This window comes from Brachyhypopomus gauderio, chromosome 3 (assembly GCF_052324685.1).
Source record: "Brachyhypopomus gauderio isolate BG-103 chromosome 3, BGAUD_0.2, whole genome shotgun sequence".
NCBI classification, from domain to species: Eukaryota; Metazoa; Chordata; class Actinopteri; order Gymnotiformes; family Hypopomidae; genus Brachyhypopomus; species Brachyhypopomus gauderio.
This window is the reverse complement of record NC_135213.1, coordinates 24,903,161-24,918,337: the sequence shown is the minus strand read 5'-3', so window position 1 is coordinate 24,918,337 and position 15,177 is coordinate 24,903,161. Positions and strand designations below refer to the sequence as shown.

General features: G+C 42.8%; 1 protein-coding gene across 2 annotated transcripts in view; it reads left to right on the top strand.

The window, feature by feature from the left end:
- bicc1 (BicC family RNA binding protein 1) overlaps nucleotides 1-15,177 on the top strand; it is a 53,155-nt gene that overhangs the window by 21,134 nt on the left and 16,844 nt on the right. For both annotated transcript variants that reach the window (XM_077000616.1, XM_077000617.1), the window contains 4 exons: nucleotides 2,520-2,589; nucleotides 11,647-11,726; nucleotides 13,171-13,329; nucleotides 14,621-14,674. In XM_077000616.1, coding sequence (XP_076856731.1) covers nucleotides 2,520-2,589; nucleotides 11,647-11,726; nucleotides 13,171-13,329; nucleotides 14,621-14,674 — 363 coding nt within the window. The remainder of the gene's footprint in view (nucleotides 1-2,519; nucleotides 2,590-11,646; nucleotides 11,727-13,170; nucleotides 13,330-14,620; nucleotides 14,675-15,177) is intronic.

Here is a 15,177-nt window from a genome sequence, read left to right as displayed (position 1 = left end):
TGCAAACTCTGAGGCATTTTTAATGTAGATAAAGAAAATTATCTTGCACTTAAATTAGTTTTAGTTCCCTCCATCTAAATCAGCTAGATTAGATCTGACCTTTCCGCTTTGGAGAAGTTCAGAATCATCCAGCAGATGAGACAGGCGATTGGAAGGGAGTTTGTTAAATTAATGGCTGATTTAATAAGTAAAAAGGTTTGAGGTGTCCAGTAACAGGTTGTAAAGCACAGCGGATACGTTGGCCACTCCTGAGGCGTGTGTGGTCCATATAAGTGGCGCTCACGTGGATTCGGTCTTGCCAAAGTCAGCAACATCAGAACAAAAAAGCTTTCACACAGGGCTGAAGTCAGACAGCAGAAAACTAGCCAGAATCATCTGTCTTTTGCCACTGAGGGTCCATGATAATGACCCGTAAAAGATCAGGTTAACGGAAACAGAGGAATAGCTCACATCTGTCAGAAGTGCACAGAAGTGATGTCTTCTGCTGTGAGTCTTATGAAGAACTTAGCACCCACACTGAGGTTACATCACCATACTCAGGCCTAGCCGCTTTGAAAACACTCTGGCTGTCTGTCGAGCTTCCTGGCAGTGTTGCATCAGATCAACGCCTTCCACCATTTGTGTCCATGCACTCCTGCAGTTCGGGTGCCTCCGTGACTGTTCAGTGCATGAGCCTGGAGGAGACCTGCCATTCGAAATCGGTCAATACATCCATGTCCACACTGGCCTGGTTAAAGGGCGTTCAGTGGCAGAACACAACAGTCCTTTCGGGTGGACATGAAGCCATTGTACCGTGCAAAAATCCTGGTATGACTTCTGTTGCCTACATATGAAACAGTCCTGTCCCGATTGCTGTGGGCTTTTTTATTCTCCATTTGTAATGCTGAAAATATTTGGGGGGATTTTTTTCTCCCCCACCCTCTAATAAATCCCTAGTTTCCAGAAAGGAACTGGGCAGTTTTTTAAACTGTAAATGTTTCAGTTCAGATTGCTTTAATTGGGGGATATTTTCCTCATTCAGCTGGACATATGCTGTTGGGTGATACTGATCCACTGCGTCCACCACGGGCCCTGTCAGTTTCAACCACAGGAGTGCCTTAACAAAAAACTAAATATATTATGCGTCTGCGTCTGTGTGTGTGTGTGTGTGTGTGTGTGTATTAATATATAATTTCATTTTTTTAACAAGTGGCTAGGGGAGAATTTATTAACATGTCAGCTAAGTAAATAACTTAATAGCTACCTGAATGGAGCAGGGTGGTGTAACTGTAGTCAAGAATCAAGGCAACAGGCAATAACATGTTTCTCTGTGCCACAGTCAGAGCCGGCATGGCTAGAAATGTTTGGAGAGCACAAATATGAACATTTTTATATCTTTAATATTATATCTTTAATGTTTTTCAATTTCTTTGCAAAGTTACTTGGAAAGAATGAAACTTTTAAAACTGGTTCTACTTTACATTTGGGTCTGTTTGCAATAAGAACTGAGAAGAGAATTTTTCCTGCTTCAGCTAAGGGAAAAAAACATGAGCAGTTTTGGTATCAGATCTTGTCTTTTTCAATATCCTTTAAAATGTGGGTCAGAAAAATGCAGAAAGCTAATTTTCTTTTGCGTGGCTCTTTGGTGGAATGATGGGTAATTATTGGTTTGTTATTAATTGCCTAATGAGTGGTCTTTCATTCTCTCATTCAAACAGCAGAGGTCAAGTGGTTCAAATGTCGACTAGCATTCTAAACATTGCATCGAAGTCTACCACTGTAAACTTACAAGGCAATAGGGCTGGGCAATTAATCAAAAATATATTGAAATTAACATCCAGAACCTCTAACCAACATAATTTTGCCCATGTCGGTTATTTTGCTTTTTGGCTTTTAATTATATGATATAGTATATAGATAAATATGTTAATACCACTGTTCATGTACTTAAAAATATTCTACTGCATGTGACTCTGCCCAGTCCAAATTGCGACAGGGAAGTGACTTTTTTGTTCATTTTATAATTACAATTTGACCTCTTTCATTACAAATATAAAAATAAATATAAATAAAATGTAATAACTATAAGGGCAAAAAACACAGCAAATAAACAAAATCATTCATTAACCGTAGTCAAGGACAAATGTTCAGTTATCAATCTTGTTACAAATCAATCTTGATATTGATTTGAGTTCATATCACCCAGCACTACAAGGCAATATGATCCTAATCTGAATTTTAGTTTAAAAATAACCCACAGATCCAGTCACTTACATTATCAGCTGTTAGTATTCCATCACATTATTTTGCTTACATGTTTCAAATGTCAGTACCTATCCTACTCAAACATGACACGTGTGTGTTGCTCAAGTGAATGAGGGATTTCATGCTATTCTGCTTGTCTCTATGTCTACGTTATTTTAAACGGAGCCAAAGCTATGGAATTGACCCAAATATATACATGAATGTGTCAGTTATTGATGGAGTTATATGATGGAATTATCAGTATTTGTTTATGCTTTTTTCCTTTTTTTCAATAGGTCATGGAGGAGACCAGCACTCAGATTGCATGGCCTTCCAAGCTCAAGATAGGTGCCAAGTCTAAGAAAGGTAAGAACGTGTCTGTTTCTTTCTAATGTCCAAATGTCGCAATAACTAGAAAGCATCAAAATTCAAATGCTTTTGGGACATTTTACTTACCGCCATAAGAAAATGTGTCCTGCGTTCTTTTACATTTCCATATGGTAAGGTACCGTAATGGTTTCCTAAGGTAAGGTTAGGTTTAGGATTTGGCACAGAAGTAAGAGTTTTATGAACACACAATTAGTAATACAGTTTTATTGAGTTTCAGGCCTACCCACTGGTAATGCGTTGCTCAGCCATTTCCACATCAACTTTCTATTTCAATTCTAATTCAAATGGATATGCATAATGATTTTTACAGTCTCACCGAGGCTCCTGGTCCAGGCCATTTAAAAGCAAGCCAAAAGTGACAGCGACAGAGGAAAACTGACACAAGAGCACAAAATCAATAAAACAGATACAGCGGATTAATTGAAGTTAGCGTAAGCAATATGCAGAAGTGTTTGGATAAAACAGTGAGTACTCCATATATAGTTCTATTTGGAGAGGAAACATCTTGCAGGGGAGCTGAGTTAAGTGGTGATGGGCTGTTTCACTAAAGTCTCCCCCTGAAACCCAACCACAGCTTTTAATCTCATCGGGAGGGTTAGTGGTATATCAGGCACAGCTGGATGGTCAGTGGCACTTGCTGGTGGCTCCAAGGTGGTCATACTGGGCTGAAGGGCCCAGTTAAGCATGTGCTGTCCTTAAGGGTTCAGCTTACATCAGCTTTAGACAAGCTCTGTGTGACCGGGAAGACCAGCAAAAAAGAAAAACACATAGTTAGCTTTTTGTGGAATGCACTGGACAGATAGGCTATATATGATTAATGTAGTGCAAAAAAGAGCTAGCTATAACATCTTAGTGAAAAGGGGTAGTACAGACATCAGGGGTCTCACAGACATCAACAACAAACCTGTGTTTGCCAGAGTGCAGGAGAATGACAACACCAACATCTCAGTTTACCTTAATTCTATAAAAACCCAAGATATGAAGCATGTATCTAAGAGGAAAATTCATTTCCAAAAGCTTGAGCAAACAAGTAAAATTTTGACCTAGACTTAAACTGAGACTGTGTCTGAGTCTCTAAACACAGGCTGGAAGATTATTTGAAAGCTGGGGGGATTCCAGTGAAAATGTTCTACCCCCTGCTGCAAGAATGCAAATAGGTATGACAGTTCATAATGGGGAAGAAGTTCACTCAGGTACTGCGGAGCAAAGCCTTGAAGAAACTAAATTTTGCAATCTATTTGGAATTTGACAGGCAGCCAGTGAAGTGCTGATAATATCGGACTAATTTGGTAATAGGAATGCGTTTTATCAAGTATTTGTAAAGCACAGAAGGAAAAAGGTATCTTTAAATAAACATCACCAGTATCACCTGGCAGTGCAGTCTAATGGCTGTTTTTTTGTAATCAGTTTCATGCGTCTTTGTGGTGGAGATGTTTCGGTATGGCTGTGATGAAGAAAGTATACTTGAGGTTTCAGAATTGAAAACACATTCAGCTCTGATGTTCAGTTTACAGTAGATGACATTCTATGCTACTTCTGTTTTTATGTTCAGATGAAGAACCTGCCTGGCACTGAGTGTTAGCCTAAGACATCCTTTACTATTCCAGAACAAATGGTACTGGCAACTGGGCACTATGCTACAATATGTCGCCATATGGAGTGGTAAAGCCCTGTAGGTTATGATAAAGCCCTGTAGGTTGTGGTAAAGCCCTGTAGGTTATGATAAAGCCCTGTAGGTTGTGGTAAAGCCCTGTAGGTTATGATAAAGCCCTGTAGGTTGCTCTTTTATGAAATTCCTATAATAACAAAGCATGAAAGTATAAGTCAGAAACCTGGTGGAGTTGCTGCAGTTTCCAATCACTTCAGGCATTACACCACCTGCTATGACGCCTTAATGTCCACAGAGGGCAGCGGCCTGTTTGCAACACTGTCGGAAGATTAATCACTCCTAAACACAGCACATATTAGTTTTCTAAAATCTGAACTGGCCGCCTAAGTTTGCATGCTCAAACGATCAGCACGCGGGAGGTCATGGCAGGGTCAAAGGCCATTTAAATTCCACTGCTTGCTTGCTTGTTTTGGCTGGCCGCCCTGGGCACTGGCCTCTCTGACGAAAAAATCCTTACATAATCACTTGCTGTTATCTAGTGACAGCATGCTACAAGCATCTTGGCTAATTAAAGATGGAAAACATATGCGGGGCCACAGACATGCAGACTGCACCAGGCACGCTGTCACTCATGGGTGTCCCTTAGGGCACCCACTACTTCCTGTGAGGTTTGTTGTGAGCTAGCCTGAAGTCCGTTACAGCATTTAGCATTGACCTTTTAGCATATTGCCTCTGGAGCAAAACATTCTTCAGACAAATAGCTTTGACTTGGTGTTTATTACTGGAGTGTGGTGCAGGCCAAAGTGTAAAGACGTTTCGAGCAGGAAAATGAGAATGAATAGTACTTAGTTTGTGTTTGCCTTGAATGCTGGTTTTGTTAATATATTTAGCAAATATAGCTTGGAATGGTTTTGATATTGTAAGCTACCAAAGATGTACCTTGGAAAAAAATTGTTAGTATTACTTATGCCACTTTCTGTGTTCTCAGGTAATGGACATGTTGGTCTGGGGTGCTGGCTCTTGGGCCTTTACTATGAAGAGACAGACAATCTCTGCAGCGCTAGCAATCGCCATTTGAATTTGTCAAGAAACTGTCAAATCAGATATGATCATCACTTATCCAGTCCAATCCAGCACACAAACAAGGGCTATCAGCTGTCATTTTAAAATATGTGCATACCAGTTCAAGCAAAGCAGTTGCCAACTGCTCTTTTATGTGGCCCTCGAGGATGCATTCCATTTCTGCACACGCTCCAAGGTGATGCTGGGTAATGCTGGGCCTTCTCGTCTTGCGCTCTGAGAGAGTCTGTTTCTCTCGTTTGACCCTATAAAGCTCCATCTGATACCCAAAAGGCCTTAATGTGGAAAAGACATGACAAAAATAAGCATTTGGAGAATAAGAGGTCTCCTTGAACTTTTTAAACTTACTGTTAGCATTGTCTTTGTTTATGCTATCTTAATCCTTTCTTGTGAGAACGTTCATGTATATGTATGGACTTGCTTAGATCCTTTTTATGCTGTTTGGCATAAAAGTATCGGTCTAAGTGTTACAGGCACGGTCTAAAATGTGGTCCATTTTATTCGTTTTATGAACATCAGCATGTTCTGTTTTTCAGGGTTTTCAGGATCCAGAGTAATTAATTGAACTGTTTATCAGCTCACTGATGCAGCAGTATGCCATTTAAGGCCAGTAGAGTGTCTTCACAATGGAAAACAAGTCAACAAAGTGTTGATCCACACACCCGCTTTAGTAGCACAGACTAGGAGGAATGTTACTTCTCTCAGATCCATTGGCCAAGCCTTGGCCAAGCAAAAACATCTTTCTGACATAGCATATTTAGGTGTTCTGTTTACGAGATTGAATAATGAAAGCATTTTGGCTTCATGTGGCAATAAGTTTAGAATTAATGAATGCATAATGTCCCTTGATTATTAGCATCATCAGGAATTATTAAGTAATTATTACAATTACATTACAATTTCTTAGCTCCCATTGGTCAATCCCTAGGAGCTCCTGGTGCCTACATTTCCCCATCAAACCCTGCCTGGAGAATCCCTACCTCATTTAACAATGCTTGGGCTCTTCCAAATGCAAATTACACCATATGCATGCAAAACATTACAAAGTAGAACAATCGTAGAATCACTGTCTTGACAATACCCGAAGCTCATCATGAGCTCAGAATGGAAGTTACTCTCCCCCTCTCTTTCCCCCTCCACTTCTCATGGGCCAATCCAATTTGATGCTGCTGATAAATCAGGGTTTGTGATTGGGGTAGGTGGGGGGGGAGGCATGCCCCCCCACTGCCTGAGTCTCAGGACAGGGGTGCAGCAGCTGGAAAAACAAGTCAATAGCACACCGTTCCCCACAGCTCCGCTCCGTTGGCCCGCATGCCATAGGCCAGCACGCTGACGGGCCGTTGCCATGGTGACCTGCTAGGCTGCCCGACCACAGCGGTCTGGTATGCCACAGCCTGGATAGGTCTGTTAGATTTAAGGACCTTCACTTTTAATGGAGATCTTTAGACTGTTTTTTTTTTTGAGACAATCGCCTTGTTCTTGTTTATGCCCGAGAGAATAAATTGCTCCCTGAGTTGACTCAAAAGAGGTGCCAAGCGGCAGAGAATGAAGCATTACTGTGACAACAGATGGCAAAGACACAGGAATTTCACAATGGGGTCCTCCTTCGGATTTTATGGGTGGTGTAAAGGAACCTGTGCTGTTCTGTGTACCCATTTCTCATAGCAGAAAAAGAACGTTGAAGTGATATGATTTATCACAAGGCAAGAAAGTACTGTAAAAACCAACAAATGAGCCTGCAATAATGTTCTTGTTTCCAACCAAGATCATTCATGTCCTATGGCTCATCAGATGTGAACAATCATCCGAGATGTGGATGATTTTGGCTGGAAACACGTCTGCATTGTTCCATTTTGTGTAAACTAAATGTACCCTTGAAATTTAAGGAGTACAGTCATAATGACCATCTTCAGTGCCAGATCTCCATTATGGCCATAGGCTACGGTGCTCGTCATGTATTTCATGGTGACTAGTTTAGTCCCCTAGAAACATGGTGAGCCTTAAGTGCAGGACAGAAAGTCAGAAATCATGTGTCTGTACTCTGTGGCATTTTACAAGAGAACAAGTACAATAAACATGGAGGGTCTCCGGGGAGGGTCACAGGAAGACTCGGCTGTCTCACTCGAAGGCCTTCAGAAATATTACTCAAGCCTTCTTTGGTTGTGTCCTCATACAGACTTGATGTTATCGCACGAGCTTCTCAGACTAGTGGATCTGAAGACTAGTACTGCACCAGCAGCTGCATCCCCGTGTATCCAGCAGAAAAACAGTGCTTTGTAGTGCGTTATGTAACCGAGTACGTCCCGCGAGTGACCCAAACACTGGGTGGAAGACACAGCCATCATGTCATCCATCAACTGTCTTCAGTCAAGCGCGGGCCTAATTTTGTCCCTGGACGAATGGATGAATTCTACACTGTTGTGGATTCTGATAGCTAGCGTGACTGGGGCTAACTGTGTTCTGCGTTCAGTTATACAAAGCTTATGGACGTTTGTTTGGTCACACACAGTGAGCAAAATGCTTTTTTTTTTTTTTACTCTGTAATCTGTAATAAGTATTAGGGTTAGGGGAATGTTTTTTCCTGTTGGCCCATTTACAGAGCAAATTCCTCTGTGCATCATTTTTGGGAAGTGTACGTACATGGCTGACTACCCTATGAGGACCCCCCACAAAACCCAAGGCAATAACGGTTAAAGGGGAAAAGCTCCCTCTAGTGGTGAAACAACACTTGTTTAAGCAGAAAGACTTTAGACCTAGAGGAGGATCTCGCTCATGCACACATGCATCAACTTTGTGTTGTTCAGTGTGTGGATACACACTGTAAACCACATTCCAAACTTCAGTCACTGCTCATTGTTAACAGCCACTGGCTCGTTCACTCTTTCCACAGCTGTGTGTGTGTGTGTGTGTGTGTGTGTGTGTGTGTGTGTGTGTGTGTGTGTGTGTGTTTGTGTGTGTGTGTGTGTGTGTGTGTGTGTGTGTGTGTGTGTGTGTGTGTGTGCGCGTATGTCTGTTTCCTTGTTGTTTTCCCTATTCAGTGCCAGCAGTGGCACTGTGAGGATTAGCTGGTCTCCCTGCAAATGCCATAATCCTCCATGGCATTCTCTAAGCAGCCCGGCTGAGAGCCTTGTAAAAATACTACCACCCGATTATGGCACATTCCATTTAGCACACAGCGCCCCCTATGGGGTCGTTAAATAATAGTTCTGTTCTCCTTTCTTCTCCCCTTACGCTTGCATTGCTAGCAGCCGGACACTATTGCAGTGGTCTGGTCCTCATGTGTAGGCGTGAATGGCTCCGTGTAAGTCATGCGTCAGTCTGTCGCCTCGCCCCTCTCCCTCCGCACATTCCGACGATGTGTCTGGAATTAGCCGAAATAAACTTTCCACGGATCGTATTTGGACAGATGTGCCTCATGCCATCATTTACACTTATCAAAGGCAGCTGTGCCTATGGTGGGGGGTGGGGGGTTGTATTAGGAGGTCCAGATGTGCCTATTTTTAAAGCCTGTAGTGGAATGGTGGGGATGGGGAGGGAGTAAAGGGGTCTGGTCCCATGTGGAGGGCTTGTGGGCAGCTTTCCAGCTGTGTCAAATAAACACACAGCCAACCCCCCTCCCCTCCCCCACCTGAGTCTGTTGTAGACTTCAGAAAATGCTATACACTGAACACTTTGTACAAAATGGTTGGGGGGTGGGGGTGCATGTGGTACATCTGCATGGAAACTCTAAACATTTGAGAAAATGTCTCCGTATTCCAAATGAATGATGCTGTAGCAGGAGCTTGCTTTTCAGCTCAGCAGGAGCACACTGTATCCATGGCAACGGTATACAGCATCTGGAAACAGATCATCAGTGAAAACGCTACAATAGTTGCAATAGTGATGTTTCACCAGGAGTTACAAAAACAAGAAAGATCTTGCGTCCGACAGAAGGCAATATGATCACTCCACCCATCACACATGCTCTAGGCCTATTACAACTGTTTTCATTTGGCTGATCTTTAATTTAAAGTATATGCACTCTCTTCAGAACTTTACCTAACAGCAGCTGACGGCGTTCTGTTATTCACATTTCCTTTGCTGACTTTCTAGCAATTTCTGTATAATTTGCCAAACATTTGGATGGAAATGTAGCTAAGCACTGTGAGTAGACATGACATGATCTCCAGCAGTGGATGCCTTTGGTATATGTATCAAATACCAGTGTTATATGTGCAGTAGTGTTTCCAGTCAAAGAGCTCTGTCAGTCACAACGGTCAGCACTGTAGCTACTCCGCCCATTTTACAAAGAGTGCAAACGTGCAAACATACATGTGTGCAAACATACATCATATGTAAACAAATCATTAAGAACTCTCAGATGAGCTAAAAAAAAAAAAAGAAATAAATGAATAAAAAACTTAAAATAAAACCACCCTGGTGCCGATCTCAAGTTTTCATAACATTACTGGAACCACATTGTGACATGACACGCTTCAGACAAAGGTTTTCTGCGAACATATGCTGTGTTATGTTTGGAGCCATTAAATCAGTTTGAAAACATTACATACCAATGTCAAAACCTTTTGAACATTGGAATGTTTTGGGTGTCATGTCAGGGCCTAGACAATGAATTCTGAGTTGTATCTGAAACTCCTCAACAGAACATGAAAGCATCTGTCTGTGAGCTAAATCACTCAAAAGAGGTTGTATCATGCTACGTGATCCCGAACAACAAAGTGTCTGGCACAGAGGAAATTCCATGTTTTGGAAAGGCCAGGTCAGTCCTGATTTCATTCCCTCTAAAATACTGTAAGCATGATCTTAGTCAGGCTGTTTTAGCAAGATATCACAAAATTGCACATGACCTGAAAGAGTTTTGTGTAGAGGAAGTCAAGAATACCTTCCAACCACACTACAAGTCTCAGTAGCTACAGGAAGCATTTGGTTAAGGCTCCACCAATTACAAAATAATAGGGTTCACATACTTTTTCACATATGACCTTGACATATACTTCAAGATTTTCTGTTTAGAGTAAAAAGATCACATATTAGGAGATACTCATCCAGAAATTCCATACAACTCTCAATGGCTCACTAACATTTTCTCACCACTAAGTAATGGGGTTTTCTAAGATTACAGGACCTCGAGAATAGTACAGGGCTATTATAGCTATCAGCACAAATAGACAAGCTCATACTAAGACTGACACATGCGTTAGTGGCCCGGCTGGCTAGTTCCCTGGGATACTGTCAAGGAATGTTTTACTTCGGTAATTGCCGAAACCATCTAACCGCTTTCCATTGGCTGGTCCAAGGCTGTGCCACTCATGTCAGAAGCGCTGCAGGAAACACATATGAAAATGGAAGTTGAGAGAGCCTAATTATTAGCATAATCTCGCTTCTTTTACACCACATCGGATTAGCCTGTTAATGTGAAACCGTCCTTTCGTGCGACCAGGCTGCATCTTTCCCTCCCCAACAAGTTCTTCCCAACACCGCAGGACAAACAGAGAAACCTCGAGTGAACCTCGAGTCTGGCCACAGAAATGGTGGTGGTACATTAAGAGGCCAGCAACATCTAGCTGTGAATGGTCTGTCTTTTTGGCCAGAGTGTAGGACGCTGACCACTCCTCACTCGCTGCACACTGTCTGCATTTTCACACCGTATCAATGTTCTGGGGGATGTTCTGTGTATGTGATGTGGGGGGGGGGGGTCCGCCTCTGTTTCGGTGGTAGTTCAGACTGGCTTTCTTCTCGCCACCTCTGGCACTGAAATGCTGTCATTAAGACCTTTGTTGAGGCTTGAGTTTGTGGCGCTGTGCGTGTCCGTGGAGGCTGTAGCAGGGCCGTGCGTCTGTCTGTCTGTTGCAGGGTGAGGAAGAGGACAGCAGCATCTATCAGAAAGGGTTACTGCGAGTGCTGATGGCCGCTCACAAGCCCACAAGCAGCAGCTAAACACTGCCAGCAATAGGCCCGGATTGTATGTTTATGGGCAGGCATTAAAATGTTTGGGTAATTAATTATTTCTGTGGAATTCTAGCAGCGCAATGATGCTGTGTGGGGGGCCAAGATGATTATGGGGAGGAGCTGTTTGGAATGACATGAATGCAGCCTGGTTTGATATAAAAGTGCAACTCTGCATTTTTCACAATACTTGGCGCCAAGTGACTTTCAAAAGCGTTCTCCTCCATCTCCAGTACTCACGGATCAGTTACTACGCGCTGGATCAGTTCTCTTTGTGTGTGTGATCAGTTACGTAGTCACATCATACGTAGTATGTGATGTGATAGACAGTTGCTGGAACAGCAAATAACCAAATGTCATTATTCACTGACCCTGCCTGTCCTGATCCTTCTGTGCAGATCCGCATATAAAAGTGAGTGGGAAACAGGACAATGTGAAGGAAGCCAAGGAGAAGATCATGTCTGTCCTTGATACTAAGGTGAGAACTTTGTGATCCAGACAGTCATGGTTTGGTGGTTAGGGATCTGGTCTTGTGACTGGAGAGTTGATTCCCAGGCCTGAGGCCATGACTGAAGTGCCCTTAAGCAAGGCACTGAACCCTAACTGCTCCCTGGGCCCACTGCTCTGGGTATGTGTGCACCACAGCCCCCTAGTGATCAATTGTTTGTGTGTGTGTGTGTGTGTGTTCTCACCGCACGTATGGGTAAATGTGGAGGATGAATTTTGGACAAATATGGCACCTTAAGGTGCTGCCTTCTAAACATGGGCTGCCTTTTATGGGGTCTGCTGATTTCACCCACGCAAGATCTCTGCATGACATAAAATGTCTTGCTTTATTTTGAAATGCTACCATTACTTTTGTAGTAAGTAATCCTCTTTATCCCTCATTGACCTATTAAGTGCCAATAAAGTGTGCCTCTGTGCTAAGTGAGTTCTAAGTGCTTTTTTAAGTCAAAGTCAGCTAGACCGATGAGCCATACTAAAGCACCTGAACTTCTAAAAAGGCAAAAAAATCACCTAATACATATAATGACTTTCAGTGGCAACATATTGATGCTTATATACCATAGACTTCATATCCCTTGAGGTTCTACAAAGTAATTGATACATTATGAGTGTCTGGTTGAAGAACATTTCCGCTCGTTTCTGCCTTTGCTTTTCTAACCATAATGTGCATTTAAACATCAATGTTTGCATGCTCTTCAATACTAAACTCTTCTGTTTAATTGTGTCTTGATCTGGTGTTTTGGGCCAGTCGATTCTTGTATCTGGACTCAGGTACTGTACAGTACCTGCAGAAGGGTACAGTCCTTGGACACTTCAGTCCTGGTGACATGCCAGCTGAGAGTTGCAAGATCTTTTTCAGTCATTAACTCTGGACAAAGCTCTGTGAGCCAGAGTCATACTCATTCATATGCAATAGATGGGCAACTGTAGTCACTTCTGGCACTCAGGCTGGTCTAGGAGCAACTACCATTATCAAAATCTTGACCTCACTCTTGTTTACTAATTGGAAACTGTACCTAGATCATCATACAAGCACAGTTTCGATCAAACTTCATATAAATATGTATCTCAGCGCAACAGTAAATATAGAAGATGAAATAGGATGTACCAGTATGCACTAGCTGGATGTTTCAAATAGAACCTACAAATGCCTACAAAGCTCAACTATCCCAAACAGGTCTGAGTGGCTGACATGAATGACAGGATAATATTTGGACTGTTCAGTTAAAGGGCATGCAGTGCATAGAGAGGAGAGCAAAAGCTGGTCATTGACCATAATAGCCATAGCTCACTCGTGAAGCTAATAGATCTATGTCACCACCGCAGTGACAGGTTTAGTGATGCTGCTCACAGGTGCATCAGGGTTTCCATAGCAGTCTCCTCACTGAATGTACATTGTGTGCCGGCCACCACAGAGTAATCGCGTGACCCTGAAGATGGACGTGTCGCACACCGAACACTCACACGTCATCGGGAAAGGGGGCAACAACATCAAGAAGGTGATGGAGGACACCGGCTGCCACATCCACTTTCCGGACTCCAACCGCAACAACCAGGCAGAGAAGAGCAATCAGGTACGAGTTCGGCCCCTCACCGTGGAAACCCACAGGAGTGTTTGGATTGTGTGGCTAGAAGATGGAAGGATCAGTACCTTAGTGTTTCATTCACCCCCTTGTTCTGTTTAGAGCAGCCTGGGTATTCTGAGTGCTATGAAACATCTACACTGAGCAATTTCTTAAGTAGACATGTAATTTCAGTAATGACAAATTGTATTGTGCATAGACTATAGCTCCTGTTTCAATACACAAAGAGTCACTCTGTAGTCTCTCATTAATCCGTTTCTGACCACAAGGCCGCAATTATCGTCTCTGAGCGCAAAACCAAAGCTGACTGGAATTTTTTGTAAGGAAGGCAGCTCCAACAGTTACACTGACACATGTAGACCCAGCAATATTGCTGATCCAGATAAAACCCATTACAGATCAACACACAGCCATGACACTATCGAGTGTTAATGCTGTGTTAATGTTGTGCTAATGCTCGCCAACAGTTGTCAGTCATTAGAAACTGACTAGTGATGATCGACTAAGTATGACGGACTGGCTAATAAAGTAGTCCTAATAAATCTAATAAATCCACCTACCTAATAAAGTGACCAGGGAACATGTGTGCAAGCTTACTACTGCTAGTAAATGAGCGTGGTACGCTCAGGAATATTCCTGGAGGTTGCCTGGCTGCATATCTTTCTAGAGATACCAAGAGGTTGAAAGAGCGATAAAGAAAGAGTGGGAGAGAGAGTGAGACTCCCATAATTGGATGAGATGAATGGTGATTGCGTATAATAATGACTCAATAATGTAGCACATGTACACTGAGCAGTGTGGCACAACTGAGGCCAGACGTTGGCTCACTCCTCAGGTGGAGGGGGGTGGGGGCGCTCATCCACATGGCAGTCAGAGCAAGGTGGAGAGTGTGTGGTGCCAGTGGAGACCCATCACGTACCGCTGATTACCACCGGAGTTTCTAGGCTCTGGGTGTTTCTAGGTGGTTCATCCATGATAATGTTTGGCGGTGGTGCTGTCAGTTATGTAATTTCAAGGAATACAGTATTTCGTTATCACCACACAAACATAACTTGAGCTGAAGTATGTCAGGCATCTTGATCAGTGTCTCCAGTTTCGTCCAATGCCTGAAACTCTATTATTTTTGCAGCGTTACACCCATCTTTAGCTATTAGATAATGGCTTGTTTTGAATCGAAACTGATGTATTGATGTCCCCAGAGTTCTGTTTGTTTGCTTACATCAGCGCCAGAGGGACCAGGCACGTGTCTGGTAATGTGACTTTTCTGTCTCTGTCTCCGTAGGTGTCCATTGCCGGCCAGCCGGGGGGAGTGGAGGCAGCGCGGGCCAGAATCAGGGTAAATAAAACGTAGAGAGAGGCTCGTAAATGCTTTACTGCTGCTTATTATGACCTGTACCCTGTTGCTTCAGCTCTCATTGTATGTTTTGGACTGGGTGTCCAGCCAGCTGCTCTGGTCAGGAGATGAATGGTGGGAAGTGGAGGTGATGAATCCTGAGCAGGTCAACCGGAATGGATGTGTTATCTTTTTATTTATTTTTTGAATAATGGATATTCAAAACTGGTGTCCTGCCAACCATTGCAATATGGTGCTACCGCTATCTTATGAATTTGTACTTAAAGATTCCATATAGGAGACTTTGAAATGGTGCCCTCTGCTGGCAGTCCTTGAATAATGCAAGTCTGAGGCTGATAGGTGGTGCAAATCACTGTAGCAGATTGATTATCTCTCTAACCCATTTTTTTCAGTAGAAAGGGTGACGTGTATGATGGAAGTAAAAAAAAAAGAAATTTAACACTTAAATTTTAAACACTTGACGTTTGGCACTACAGGCTTGTATG